This window comes from Electrona antarctica (genome assembly GCF_951216825.1).
Source record: "Electrona antarctica genome assembly, chromosome: 19".
NCBI lineage: Eukaryota > Metazoa > Chordata > Actinopteri > Myctophiformes > Myctophidae > Electrona > Electrona antarctica.
The window spans coordinates 3,147,128-3,162,812 of NC_136800.1; the positions used below are offsets into that span (position 1 = coordinate 3,147,128).

At 41.8% G+C, this 15,685-nt stretch overlaps 2 protein-coding genes across 2 annotated transcripts in view; both read right to left on the bottom strand.

Moving 5' to 3' along the window:
• Window positions 1-4,785, bottom strand: part of rb1cc1 (RB1-inducible coiled-coil 1) — a 33,005-nt gene extending 28,220 nt beyond the window's left edge. The window contains exons 1-5 of the mRNA XM_079530308.1: window positions 4,388-4,785; window positions 2,065-2,197; window positions 1,800-1,926; window positions 1,367-1,537; window positions 560-762 (exon numbers count right to left, since the gene is read on the bottom strand). Coding sequence (XP_079386434.1) covers window positions 560-762; window positions 1,367-1,537; window positions 1,800-1,926; window positions 2,065-2,135 — 572 coding nt within the window. The 5' untranslated portion in view covers window positions 2,136-2,197; window positions 4,388-4,785. The remainder of the gene's footprint in view (window positions 1-559; window positions 763-1,366; window positions 1,538-1,799; window positions 1,927-2,064; window positions 2,198-4,387) is intronic.
• A 7,877-nt stretch (window positions 4,786-12,662) lies between these two features.
• LOC306943781 (induced myeloid leukemia cell differentiation protein Mcl-1 homolog) lies at window positions 12,663-13,265 on the bottom strand (the record flags this gene model as incomplete). Its single annotated transcript, XM_079530309.1, has 1 exon — window positions 12,663-13,265. The coding sequence occupies one exon, from the start codon at window positions 13,263-13,265 to the stop codon at window positions 12,663-12,665; it is 603 nt and encodes a 200-aa protein (XP_079386435.1).
• Between the last annotated feature and the right edge of the window lie 2,420 nt (window positions 13,266-15,685).

The following is a 15,685-nucleotide window of genomic DNA, read 5'->3' on the forward strand; positions in this document are numbered from 1 at the left end:
CCCAGCAGCTTGTGTGTACTCATGTGTGCGACTGTGTGTGTGTGTGTACACAATAGATGGTGATTGGCGGCAGTTAACCGCCATACTGTGTGTACAACTCCAGTTTATCAGTCTGTCCGACTATCCAAGAACCACCCATGTTAATTCCCCCTCTTTGCGGTCTTTGCTCATGGAATAATTACAACATGCCATGCACCTGTGTGTACAGTGACAATATCAGGACTGAAAGGTGAGTTACAGAATAGTCTTCATGCTGGAACGAAAATAAGCGTTTCAGCTATAATCAGCGTCCATGGTTGCTGGTGTTGCGTTTTTACTTGTCAACCATGCAGCTTACAAGGACTGTACTGAGAGCTGCGGACAGCTCAGAAACCTGCCTACCAGTGGTATCATCAGAGGGGATTGCAATCTGCCTTTCTCTTCCGGTTAAGTTAGCGTGCTTAGAATGCAGTGATTGTGGTTGCAAATAAAATTTGAAAAAAAAAGAAGAAAAAAAAGGTTGAAATCTTGAATGACCAAACCAAATTCAAAATATTGTATTCTGAAAGACATCACTTACTTTGTGAGTTTGAATTTAATTTCCTCAAAGTCCTGTTGATAGTGTGTGTATTTGGTGTCAAATTTCCAGAGCAGCTTTTGATAAGACAGGGTGCAGTCATCCAGGTTAGCCATAATAGCAGCCCAGCCTTGGTGTTGGAGGTGTTCGTCATGAACCAAACGCTCACAGAAAGAGCAAAGTTTCTTGGCAACTTCAAACATTTCCTGGAGAGAGACAAAATGTGAAAACAAGCTTAACAACCACCCTTTATTACTCGTTTTGAGAATGCATCCAGCCATTTAGTCACCATTTCAACAGAAATAATAAAGTATTGACTTCATCTCAAAAGAATGCCTTTCTATTTTACCACGCTGCTGTCAATAAATTTTCTGGCCATATATTGTACAGAAACTGATTTTTACTGTACTGAAATTAATGGAATCCAAAGGCTTCCCTGAAAATTAAACTGTTATGCTTAGAAAAGTCAACTGTAATGTCAATAGTATGTCAATACTAAACATGCCAGACCACCAACATGCCAGGGGGTGGACACCAGTTTTGGTCCTGGGTGCCACTTTTCCCATTATAAATAAAAGAAAGAAAATGTAATTCTATTGTGCATGTCATGTGCATGCCATCACCTGCACACCAGATTAGAGGAATTTTCAAAAACATGGATTAAAAAAAAAAAAAAAAAAAGTAAAAAAAAAAGAATATAGTTAGTTAGATTCAGCTCGTCTTAATGTCCCTGGCACTTAAACTGTTTTAAGCATACAGTATGTCTCTCAAATGTGAGACAGATAGCTTTATCAAGGTGTATGCAATTACCACAGCAAGTTGTGTTCGTGAGGCAACCGTGTGAAAGACCGCTGGCATCATCAGAGACTCTTCCACTTTAAGCTCCATCTCGTTCTCAATGGAGAAGGTGGTTTTAGGGATCGTTGGCGCTCGATCAGACAAGATCATCTCTTTGTTAAATAGGAATATGGGGTTTGTGTCCTAGAAATCAAACAAAGAAAATACTTTTGAATATAACATGCTTCTTCCAGCACACAATACAATATCCTTACTTGCAGGTGCTTCAACCTACCTAATTATCTGGATGAAAAGTCACACACACACTTCTACTAGGAATACTACTATTTGTTTTGTTACCTTGCCTAAAAACTAAGATTACCATGTGCTCCAGAATCTTTTTCCAACAAAATATTATGGTTAGTGGTGTGGTTCAACAGAGGAACAATCATATGGCAAAACTTACAGTGCCAGCACTGTAGCTGCAGACACGCCTCTCTGCAGCCATGCACTCCCCTCCATTGACAACCAGGACTTGATGTTGGGTCGCAATCTTATATTTGACCTGGATGGCATGTTTAAGGTCTAGCACACTAAAAAGAAATAAGAGTTAAAACATTTTCAGATTAGCCAACTCATCATTCAAGCTTGGATGAATCAAATAAGATTGTTATGCTGCATTTATTTGTTAATAGTCAAGACAAAAATACACAAATATTTGACTGCCTTACGTTTGCACAGCAAGTTCTGTGTCAAATGTTAGCGTGATGCCATTGTTGACCTGGAACACATACAACTTCATGTTGAATCCTCCAGAGATCTTCACTCGTCCTTAACTTGATCATTTAGTCATTGAAAGCCACCCTGTAACAACACAAAAAGACAGTGGACAAAATGGTAATTGCAGTTTTTCTATTTTGCTTTGGATTCCCATTATTATGTTGGTTGGGTTATTATAAAAAGGTCTTCACACACCTGTGTTATGTTAATAGTTCCTTTAAGCCTACAGTATGTCAACAGAAATCTATTAATCGCCATTAAGAAATGAATCAATTAAACGTAATGCTTAATAATTAACCCATTTTGGGGCGGGAACCCCTTTTGGTGTTTAAAGCATTATGTTATACAAGCTCATAGCGCGGCACCGAGTGCCACGCTATGAACTTGTAGGTCTGCTATTTTTGAAAAATCGTGAAAATGTGGTGCAAATCTTTCAATGTTTTTTAGTTACAGAGAAAACCTTTTGAACTCAAATCTTTTCAGATGGGGGTCGGCGGCCAAATACATATAATTCTAGGGGTCCTTGACATGAAATAGTTTGAGAACGACTGATATACTGTAGAAACATAGGGTTTTTCAGAAAACTGTCAAGGCATTTCGTAGAATCGTCGTGGGTGGGTTAATACAAAATTCTGCGGTTCATTTGGTTTTCTGTGAAAGCTGTCTGCGGTCGAGGAACGCACAGGTAGGCCGGTTAAATAAAGTTCCCCCACCTTCTGTATATAACCAATGTAGATTTGTATGTTAGACATTGAGGGAAATTCTCGGATATAAAAACAACGTTGCTTAATATCAACTAACCGGTTAATCGATCGATAAGGTTATCAAAACGTATCAATTAATGAATTGATAATTCCCATAACTAGAATAAACAATATGAAAATACTAAATACTTGCTGGCGAATATTTCAAAAATAATTCAGGCCATATTGAAAGTCTGAAAAATCAACCTTTCTGAATAAAAAAAATGTCTGACCTATTCTTCGGTGTGAATGTAAAAGGTGCTACAGCTACAGAAATGCAGAACATTTACAGTCTGACAACAATTAAGAGTAATGGTCGGTCGCTCCTGTTGCGTTCCTTGTTGTCATGGACACTCGTGCATTTTGGGCTATTAGATTACTGAATGGCAGCTTTCTGCCGTTTATGAAATAAGGAACAATAAGGGGTGATGTTAAGCATCAAGTCTCTGAACTCTGCTATTGTCCGATTTTGCACATAAACCTGGTATATACAGGTGGAAGGATCATACGTCCAAGGAGGTCTGTTATTGGAAAATGAGTCGTGAACCGGTGTTGAGGTTACATGGCTGATGAGCTGAGTCACCATGTGCTTGGTTAAGGTTACTGGGCTGGCTACTATGAAGTGTTCACCATAATTAACGTTAGTTAGTGGTGACTAGAATACTTAGAAAGAAAAAAATAACAAAATGACATGGATTACACATGTGTCAGCCAATGCGTCAGCAATTCAAACGAAACTGTTTCCACCACGACCACCTTAGCCACCTAGTGTGATGATTTCCCCCCGAGCAGTCTTTCCCAACTCCCAAGAGGCCTAGTAAAACATTGAACACTGGGCTAGCCACCTAACTGTATGGCGAAACCACGAAATAAACTCATTTCACAGCTGCCACTTAGTAAGGCAACAACACAAGGGCGCTAGCACTGCTACGTTATAACTTATTACTTACCCACGTATTAAGCCCCTATTCGTATACTTCTGCTATCCGATACCCAAGATCAGATGCGCGACGCGGTGTGTGCTTGTCGTAGATCTGCTATTCAGTACATTTAGGAAAAACTATGTAAGATTCTGAAAATGCTTTGAATGCATTGTGGGACGCCAGGTTTAAGTGGTTACCACAAAACGGCCTCATTGATCATAACAGCGCTATGGCGCTCGGGGGTTTGGATTAGATTAGAGATAAAACATAAAAAACGACACATTCTCAGCTGGGGGAATTGTGTCATTGACATGGTCAAATTGGGGGTTGACTTGACTGGGGGCGATGCAAAAGGCCAGCAGCAGCTGTTGGCATGATCAAGCTGGTCAATGACACCCAGTCTAAAGTGCTGCTGTCTGTCCAGCTAATATTAGCTACCAGGCTAACGTTATATGGCATCAGACAACAACGTCGACCATTTGACAGATGAAACATGACCAGCAGAATGCTCCAACGGGACCTGATCGTGACATAACGGCTGTCCATGTGCCGACGCGGTCTCGCCATTAATGTCTCAAATAAAATGAACGGCTCTGTCATGGTCTTACCTTTCTTTGTTTACTCGCATGCATGATCTCCCCCTGGTCGGGCTGAGGCTCCACCTTTGACTCGGCGATGCTAGCAAGCTAGCTAGAAAGCAGCTAGCTAGTGCTACACTGTAGCTTGGCATACATAGAGCAGGCGATGCTAGCTATCGTTAGCTAGATTAGACGAGTCTGAAATTATAGCCAGCCAGCAACCGTGGCCAGCTGTATTTTTCTTCTTACTTATTACTAAAATAATCTCACAATCTGACCACACTGCTGCCAACTAAAATACCCATTTACGACATGACATTAAGGCTAAAGATGTTCCTCCCGATTGTTGTTGTGCACACGATCTACCAACGGTCAACAGCTGATGTTTATTTTAGCAGGCTGGCTAACGAAGCTAACTGACTGTCTCACTAGCCAGTCTGTTTTGTTGTTGTCGTCTGGTGATGTGCGACCCACGAACGATTGGTTCACTTACTATTGCTGTTCACTGAATGGTTGCAACGCCGTCTGCAACTACTCCTCCAACACTCCCGAATAAATAATTTAACCTGGCTTATAATTAAGCTACATTTGGATGTATGCTACTTAATTCTCTCACTACCATTAGATTCTTGGCCGATAACAAATTACATTCCTGAATCCCCCTGTTCTTTGGGCATCTTGACCATAGATATATCTATGATCTTGACTAATTCAGTTCCACACCATACCCAATTTATGCCCCGGTTCGGTCAAAAACACAACTTATAAAAGGTTTATTTATTTGCTAAAAAAGTGTCTTGCTCACCTGCATCCGCTCCAGAGACCACTGATGCACAATTCCACACAGCACACCAGTCCTCCAAGTCCTTCACTCAGTTAACTGGCTCCCTGGTCAAAGAAAGAATCACTCGCCAACAGTGTCCTCTCTGCAAGGCCCTAAACTACAACATTCAACCTTGCATTCTGCTCTGAGACTGAGACTGAAAGTGATCTCCCCCCTCTACCTTTCCTTTCAGACCCCCTCCAGACCTCCACCATGCCCCCTGTCCCCTCCCAGGCTCCCACTGCCTCAGGTCTGGTGAGGTGACGTGTGGAGGTTGACACCTGGAAATCTCCATGCAGAGCCCCTGAGGTGTTGGGTCATTTACATGTGCTCCCCAATATCAAAGACCCCTTCTCATCCTTCAAAACAACCATCAACACCCATCTATTCAGCCTTGCACCCCCCCCCCACACACACACTTTAGTTTCAAAGCGCACACATCCCCCAAAAGAGTCAAAATTTCCATCACAACATACTGTCGTCACTGTACTTTTTGCTCAATGTATTCTGGGAAAATGAACTAAAAAGCCTGTTGTGTTTTGCTGCAACATGAGGAGGGGTGTGGTTAATGTAGGCTGCAGTGTGTAGTGTAGTAGAACCCATAGACATACAGTATACGAACCAGGCTAGAAGATGATTGTGATTTGCTGCAGCCTGCAGGCAGCTTCTTCTCATCAATATATAATATATAATTAAAGATGTATATTTACATCATTTAATATTTATCATCCTATAAGCTAGTTCACATAATGTGGTAATGTATCCATCCTGTTCTTTAGAGATCAATCTGCAGAATATGCACAAATAATCCCCTTTCTGATGTTGGGTCAAAGTTTTTTATTTATTTAACAGATATTATGCATATGTTTTTTTTTTAGTGAAAGCCTTCCACACACCCAGTTACTATTAAAAGCAGGTACGTACTAGTACTATACGTAGGCGACAAAACTATAGGTGGAAGAATCTTAAAAGATTTTGTTTTTTAGAAAGCATGAATGTAACTTTCAGAGGCTTTCAAAGCTAGCTCACCATATTTTTTTTTGGCTGATTGTCGACTCATCTGTCTGTGTGGAGACTAGCATGATGGAAGCATTCCCCATTGCATTGTTTTAGTAAAACAAACAAGCAAAAATAAGAAAATAATAAATCTTTTCACATCGTATTACAAAAAAAATAAAGGCAGCACCACTGAACTCCTATCACACCTCTGGGGTCCCTTAGGGGCCGCCTGTTGCATGACCCATGGGGTAGAATGTAATCTATTCTTCAGGTCTTGCCTAATCACAGGTTCCATGGCATCATCTATTCTATGTGATGCCATGGAACCATAGGCAAGATCTGAAGTGGCAAGTGATATCATCAGAGGGGCATGGAGGAAAAAAAACTAGCAAGCTTTTATACTAATAATTAAGGTTGAACTTGTTTTCAATTCAGGTAAAACATCAGGATGCTGCTATTGTGCATGTTGGTTGGTTCACTGGAAAGGCTCTGCTACACTAAATTGCAATGGAGCCTTGATTAGTTTCACCAATGTTTGTTTATCCTGCCATTTCATAGCAATATGGTGGTTGTGAAAAGTATTTTGTCCCAGATATTCTCTAATTTAGTCCATTACGAAAAACGGAAAGACCTACTCCTACTTTAATTTCCCAACACTCTGTTTTTGGGATTAATTTTAAGATTGTAGTGATTACTGTTAAGCACTTCTGTAAGACAGGCGTGCCCACACTTTTTTGACTTGAGAGCTACTTTCAAAATGACTGGCTCAACAAGATCTACCTACCAAAAAAATAATATGATACCATTGCTGAAAATAGTTTAAATATGGAATAGCGGTGCTGGCGTTACATACAGTATAAGACAAATGCACTTGAAATGGAGAAATGGAATAGGTAGGAAGTTTTACTGGTCTACTGGTAGATCACAATCTACCTTTTGGGCACCACTGGTCTAAGTGATCAGATCAGATTGTGTATTCAGACATTGCTAACCTGTACATTGTGAGCTTGTAGATCAGCCATTTTTGGCGAGCGACACCGTCATATGATGAAGTATAAATCAGGCTTCACTTTCTAAGACACACATTTAGTGTCAGAATTGCATTTTGAACCACCTAGGAATGTGGTTCAAAATCAAATCTGATCTCTGAAAACTCAGTTTCCATGTAGAAACGGCATTGTACACTGTTTCTACAAAGACAATTTGGATATATCCAACCAGAAACTGTGGATAAAATAACAAAGTGCCTTAAAGGACCGTTCTGTGAGTGCTGGTATTCTCTTTTTGTGTGTGTGTGATACACTCTACCTACACTCCTATAGCTCCGACCGGGACTATGGCGGATTATTTAAAATCCCACTCTGACCTTCAAAGAACCAAGGGGCCAAGCAGGAGTACAAGAATAGAGGGGATCGAAGGTCAAATCAACATAACAGTATACTATAATGAGGTGAGGAATGTGTGGCAGGGATTACAGACAATAATGGACTTCAGAGGGAGATTCATGAGCTGCATAGAGAGGCCCTCCATGCACCTCCCTCCCCCTGGTGGACAGTAAACGGCCCCAAATCACCAGAGAGAGCCCTACCTGTGGAGGCCAACCCACCACCAAACTTCTCAGAGCCTAACGTGCACAGAGCCTTTTAAATGTTTTTTTATTTTATATTTTTTATAGAGGGACAGACAGTAGGCTGACAGGAAATGGGGGAGAGAGATGAGGGAGTTACATGCAGTAAAAGCCGTCGGGATCGGGAGTCGAGCCCGCGGCACACTGCCAGACTCGGACTACCGGCCAAGGTGCCTGGACCGCTGAGCCACGGCCCAGGTCACACAGAGCCTTTTAAAGTGGGTGAACAAAACAGGCTTGCAGCACCTGAAGGCATCACCAGGCTACATCCTCGGAGCACACACTGACCAGCTGGCTTAACCTCTTCCAAGCTGTTGTCGCGCTCAATACAAGGAGGGCCTTTCAGGGCTGCATGCTGGGCCCTCTCCTCGACACCCTTGTACAGTGAGTTAAACTCACTGTGTTTACAGTACACACATGACCACACACAGCTCCAGCATCATCACAGTAATAGGCCTGATCGATCGTCAAAGATATACTGACACAGAGCTGTCATGAACCTTGCATTCAATGTCAAGAAGAAGACTGGAGCCGATTGTCGACGTAGGAAGCAGTGAAATGAGCACAACCACAGTGGCGAGGGTCAGTAAATGCATTTTATTGTTACATCTTGTGTACACAAGAGTAAAACACATTTTTGTTTGGCTTTCTTCAGACAATGTAGCTCCCTATAGGTAATAAAAGTAAAGAAAAAAATCATGTTTTTCTTCTGTTGCAGATCTTATTTTTATTTTGTATTCTTGTTGTTATTCGTATATGAGCGATTCATCTACTGAGGCATCATACATACCTATAAAAAGCCTTTTGCTCACATACAAAAGGCGAGAAGGCCAAACAAGGGTCCCAACATAGTGAAAGAAAAACTTGTATGCCATCTTCAAATGGGTACAAAATGTAAAAAATAATAATAATGGGAATAGAACATTGAGTTATACATACCTAATAAATTACAGGCAACGTTTGTTTAGAAGGAACAACTTGCATTGAGTGTTACAGCGTAGAGCATTCAGAACTTTACCTTGGAATTTTGTACTGCAAAAACGACTAACTAAAAACTAAAAGCCATGTGGCCGATAAATAACGACAGTTGAGACCATGCTCTAAGTCTAAGTAAAGGCTGTTGCAATATGTATTCACTCATTGATGTCAAAGTTCACCATTCATGTGAGTTTAAAAGACTGAGACCTGAATTTGGGCCATGTGTTTCAGAGACGAGTTTAAGGGAGGGATGTGAGACACTCAAAGATTTTCATTTTAGCGCAGTGGTTCCCAAAGTGGGGTCCGGGGACCCCCAGGGGTACTTGAGGGAGTTCCAGGGGGGACCTAGCTAAATGATAATTTGGAACTCTGAGCGTACAAATGGAACCAAATGGACCCTAACGGGTCCAACGGGTCCAAATGGACCCTAAGGGGCCTATTTGGTTCCATTTGTACGCTCTCAGAGTTAAATTAGCATTGATCTTACAATATAAATTGGGGGTCCCAGAGATAGAAATGCTACTCAATGGGGGGTCACTGCTAGAGCCGTAAAAATCTTATTGGGGTCCCTGGCATATCTTTTCAAATGGGGGTCCGCAGGCTATTTAGTATCAATTTGGGGGTCCTTGATATGAAAAAGTTTGGGAACCACTGTTTTAGCGGAGCCCCTTGAAAAGAAGGACACTCATCTAACATAGTGAGTGCTGTCCCTTGGTTACCATACTACTATACCTATGACTAATCTTCCTCGTAGGCTATGAGGAGGAAGATTACTTGCTGTATCTTATTTTTCTGTGACACAGCAACTTTTTTTATTTTATTATGCCAGAGCACAACCATTACCAGAACCTCCACCAGATGGTGCTATAGAACTGCATAGTTATTAAAAATGTTATTGACACATCTTGTCACAGCTTGGGATTGCTATTTTTGCTATTTATTTATTTTGCTGTTTTAAAAGTGGAAAGTGGAAGCCTCAGGTTTTAGAAATATTGAACCAATGAAAAGCGTTCACAAGACTAGTGCTAAAGTGATTTCCACTGGAAAAACAGACTCCCCCTCCCTCCCTACACCCTGAAAACCCACCTGTTTAGACTAGCCTTTCCGAGTTGACTTGATTGCAACTTTTTACTTTTAGTGTTTTATTGCTTTTAATTATCTTTTACTCATCCATCCATCCATCCATCCATCCATCCATCCATCCATCCATCTTCAACCGCTTATCCGTAGTCGGGTCGCGGGGGCAACAGCTCCACCAGAGTGCTCTAGACTTCCCTCTCCAGAGCAACATTAGTGACTTCCTCCTGGGGGATTCCGAGACGTTCCCAGGCCAGTGAGTCGATGCGCCTCCAACTGCGCCTTGGTCTGCCCCGGGGTCTCCTCCCAGTGGGCCGTGCGTCGAGAACCTCCCTATTGGGAGGCGCCCGAACCAGATGCCCAAACCACCTCAGCTGGCTCCTTTCCAGGCGAAGGAGCAGTGGTTCTACTCCGAGTCTCTCTCGTGTGACTGAACTTCTCACCCTATCTCTAAGGGAGATGCCAGCCACCCGTTGAAGAAAACTAATTTCGGCCGCTTGTATTCGCGACCTTATTCTTTCGGTCATGACCCACACTTCATGACCATAGGTGAGAGTAGGAACGAAGATTGCTCGGTAGACAGAGAGCTTTGCCTTCTGGCTCAACTCTCTTTTCGTCACAACAGTGCGGTACAGCGACTGCAATACCGCCCCTGCCGCTCCGATTCTCCGGCTGATCTCCTTCTCCGTCCTCCCCTCCCTTGTGAACAAGACCCCGAGATACTTGAACTCCTTCACCTGGGGTAATGCCTCATTCCCTACCCGGACTGCACAATCCACCGGTTTCCTGCTGAGAACCATGGCCTAAGATTTGGAGACGCTGATCCTCATCCCAGTAACCGTACACTCGGCTGTGAACCGATCCAGTGAGAGCTGAAGGTCCGATGGTGCCATCAGGACCACATCATCTGCAAAAAGCAGTGATTCAACCCTTAGGTTACCGAGCCGAATACCCTCTTTACGCATCTTTTACTCATTCTCCATCTAATAACGTTGTCGTTTTCTCTGTTCTCTCCCCTGGCCCCCACACATGCAAAGCGTCTGAGTACTTAGAAACGCACTATATAAATCCCAGATATTATTAGTGTGGTTGCCTAAAGGGCAAACAGACTATAGTTATTGTCACACTTTATTATTTTCCTTTTTCCAGAGTAAACTACCTAACTTCCGCTGTGATTGGCCGAGCTTTGCATAATGTTTGTAGTAGCTAATTGGCTGTTGGTTACGTAACCAATCTATGTTTTACAATCGTTTATAAAGACATGAATTCCCTTGCAGGGGCAGAAGACCAAACTATTCAAGCATTATAGAAATTTTCAAATTAGGGAGGTGTAGGCCAGGCCTATATGTAAGTGACTGCGGCAACCACACTTTGCAATTTTTCAAAATTGCGACTTTAGTTATTATTATTATGAAAGTAACCGTTTTGGACATACAAGGTTTCCACCTGACAGTGACAATTAACTATGCAATTAACAAGAGAGCATGCATAATTTGTAGCCTGTAGCCAAAAAGTGAACCCGGACATGTTGAGTACACCAAGTTTCATGTTAGAAATGTTTAGTATGGGTCCCCAGCATGTAGAAACTGCCGGATGCTAACTTTCAAATGTTGGGCAATTTTCGTAATTGGCATAATATGTGACCATACCAATAACAACCCATAGAAGGCAAAATTCACAATTTCATCATGCTTTATCTAGCATGTGATGTGTCAAACTAGGGGGTTTTCATGATGCTGAATCCATTCCAAGCATTAGTTTTGCAAAAAAAATTCATTGGGCTTAAAACGGCCATGCCCACATGATAATAAGTGGCCTTATTATCATGGACATCTTTATGCTGGTATAAATGTTGTCAATAAAATGCAATTAATCAGTGTAACTAACAATGGCCTGTGTCTTCTGTAGAGCTTCTGGGTGTCCTTGGAACAAAAAGAAATGAGATGGGGGTCAGCGGACAAATGCATATCATTTTAGGGATCCTTGACATGAAAAGGTTTTGAGCACCACTTATCAGTGAAAACCTTTTCATAGAAACATACGTTTTTCATAAAACCAGGCGATTTAGTTAAAGACATTAGAATCTGCCTCAGGTCTTAAGCCCAAACCACACCAGTTGCAACTCCTTGCAACAAACTAACTAAGGTGAGTTGCATTGGACATTGGTGTGGTTGACCTTAAAACGGTTTTGTGGTGTGGTTTGGGCTTAAATGGGCACAAACAAGCCTGTGTGGAATTAAATGGTAAAATTATAAATGGTGCATTTATCCACATAGAAATACCTAGGCCTAGAAGATGGCCTACAACTTTGAAATAATTACATACACATTTTGCATTTTTCATAGATTTATTAGGAAACTAAAATATGTACAGTGCAGGAATTCAGACCTAGAACATGCATGCCTACAACTTTAGAACAATTACAGTGCATAGACAAAATTGTGCATTTAGAAAAATAAAATATGTTTTTGTAGCCTATACATAAAGGTTAAGTTGGATGATGCAAACTGCACAAACCTAAGTGCTATTTCCACCATATTGCACTTCTAAACAATTGTATTTATTTATTCAAGGCAATTAATTTTTTTATTTTGGTGATCAGTCTCGAGTCCAACACATTCACCCGATCAACAGGATAGCCCGATCCCAGCAAACCCAGCTACTGCCATCAATCAGCAGTGCGTTCCTCGATCGTCGTTGTGTTGGCAATGCTTTCAAAATTTGTGTTGAGCAAAGCGTGTGGCGCTCTGACGTCAGCAGAGCAGCGCTCTAAAACTTATTTATTCATGGAAATTATTTAATTAATTAGTGAACAGTGTATTGCGTCCAATACACCTGATCAACAGGCCCAAGGTCAGCCCGATCCCAGCAAAACCAGCTACTGCCATCAGCAGCTCGCTCCTCGTCGTGGACTCTGGATCCGATACCCGAAAGAACTCCACAAAACCATCCCATGCATTGTTCTGCACCAGCCATTCCCGTTGGTCGTCGAGGAGGTATGTGGAGATTTCCTGGCCCACCATTCCAACAACAGAAGGGTCCCTGTCCTCCTCCTCGATCAGGTGTCGACACACAACTGCTCCGAAGGCCACAAGGCTGGCAATGCGACCCCAGTTTGTGGTGCCATCGCTGAAGATGACCTTCGTTACTTGACCCACGAAACCCATGTCATCTCGTTCATCCAACCCGAGTCTGTTATTGATCATGCCATTGTAGAGGTAATGATGTTTTTCAAAGAGGTCCTCCACAACTCGTTTCATTGTTGAATGAGCTTTGCTTTGATGTCTGCTTGGTATATGCATCACACCTGCAAAGTCCGTTAGGAAACTGCTGATTAGATGTCTTGTGTCGTTTTCCAAGACCTTGTCCCCAGCTGCTGCTGCAGAAGCAGCTGCTGGATGCATCATGGTTGGTGTTGAGAGTTGAGACATTGAAAGTTTACTTCAAAAGAAGACACAAATGTAAACAGATATCTGGTTCTGTTCTGTTCTGTATGCTCTGTCCTCAGTGTAGGCTACTGATGATGACTGAAGCTGGAACCATGCTTCAAGCGGGTTTAAAGCTGTCGGCCGGCCGTCGACCAATGGCGATCCGCGCTCGGCATACACAAAAAAGCGTTGCCGTTGGCAACACGTCAAAATGTGTGTTGAGCGCGGCGCTCTGACGTCAGCAGAAATAGCCAGGTAAACAATCTGCTGCATTGCATTGACATTATTTGACAACATAAGGATCATTATAACTGAAAACAACACAAACAGCTTTACTACTTTATGTATAAACACTGTCGTTTAGCTGGAATTATTATATCGCACGTAACGTAAACACTGACACGTCGTTAATTTGTTTACATTCCAACGTCAAGTCATAACGTTACAGAATTTGTCAATATTGCCATCTAGCGGTTTCTGGTGGTATTGCTCCGTGAGGTCACCTGGGGTGTTATGTAACACTGTCACAGATGGACCATTTTATTTTCAAATTTGCCGAACCCAACCGTCATCATCCTATATGACTCGGTAGAATCTGCACCTGGCTCGCTGATAACAAACTGTCTTTACACCTGGGAAAAACTGAATCCATTCTCTTTGGATCAAATAGTAATCTCAGCAAGGCAGATTGATGGCTTCTTGGTTAGAGTGGGTGACAATATTATCACACGAAAAGATGAAATTACCTACCTAGGTTCCATCCTAGAGGCTAATCTTTCCGGTGATAAAATGGCCACCAACATAATAAAAAAAGTCAACCAAAGAACAAGATTATTTTACAGGATCTCCTCACTGGTCAACAAAAACACCTTGAAACAGGAGCCCTCGTACAAGGTTTCTTTGACTATGCATGCACCTCTTGGTACCACAGCACCTCAAAGGCCCTTAAAACAAGGCTCCAGACTTCCCAAAACAAACTGGTCAGGCTCCTACTTGGCCTCACCCCCCGAACACACCTCACCCCTGCCCACTTTGACAGGCTGGAATGGCTTAGGGTCGACGACAGAGTACAGCATCTTGCAATGGGTCTGGTCCACAAGATTCGATACACCACCAAGATACCCATGTACCTGTCTAAATACTTCCTTAATGTTAACGAAGTCCACACCCACAACACCAGAGGGAGTGCAACAAACCATGTGCAACCCAGATTCGGCACAAACAAGGGACTAAATTATTTTCACTCCTAATCCACCAAAATGTGGAACGCCCTACCAACAGTCATTAAGACATGCGAATCCCTTGACTCCTTCAAAACCGTGCTCAAAGGGCACCTACTGCAATTCGAAACTGGCCCCCGTAAAATCTGAACCCCCTGAATATATTTTAGCTATATAGAAGTGTCTATTTGTACGTCTCTAAATGTTTTGATGATTTGAACAAGGTGGACCCTCTTGTAAACAAGTGTAATGCTTTATTGGGTCGTCCACTCACAGTTAACAGTCTTTGTATTGAGTTGTGCTTGAAATGTACTGTAATTCTGCAAACTGTTAATAAATATTTCAATCAAAAAATCAATCAATCAATATAGCACAGTAGACTGTAACGTTTTGTTGGTTGGTATGCTCAGCAGCAGCATAGCACAGCAGCCATATAATATATTGTATAGAAATTGGGCCTCCTTACTCATCATAGGTGTTAATTACCAACAGGGTTTGATTGATTGATTGATTGATTGAAGTATTTATGAACAGTTTGCAGAATGGGTACATTTCACATGAAAGCACAACTCAATACAAACTAAGACTTTTACTGTGGACACATGATTATGATTTGAGGCAAACTTTCACTTGACACTATTAGTAGAAACTGGTATTCAAATGACTTATTTTTCTAATCCATCCTCTCCAGTGAATCACCTAAGGGTCTACATAACATATACGTGTACATAACTGTGCAAGTAATGTCTTTTTTAATAACCATTTAAAAAGTCCATCAGTGTAGGGTAAATGTGAGCTGAAAGATTTTAATTTGTTCTTCATTTCTGCAAGATGAAACAATCAACAATTCACTCAGGTTTGATAAATATTGCTCCTCCAGGCTCTTGCCAAGTGTAAATGAACCCAAGGGCTGTTTTAGTATTCATGGCAGATCCCCATGTGCCCCAGGGGGCATATATACTCTCAAAGGCTCTCCCATACAGATTTGAGGCTATGACCACAACAGAATGCTAGGAGGTGCTAGGTGCTAGGAGAACAGGTGCTAGGGAGGATGTTCTTTTTCTTCCTTATGTTTATTTGTTGTTAATACCCTTATTATTTTTCAGTTTGACATTTGTAAATATTTTCCTTATGATTTACCCTAATTCAGTAATAGTTTATCCTGTGTCATGTCCC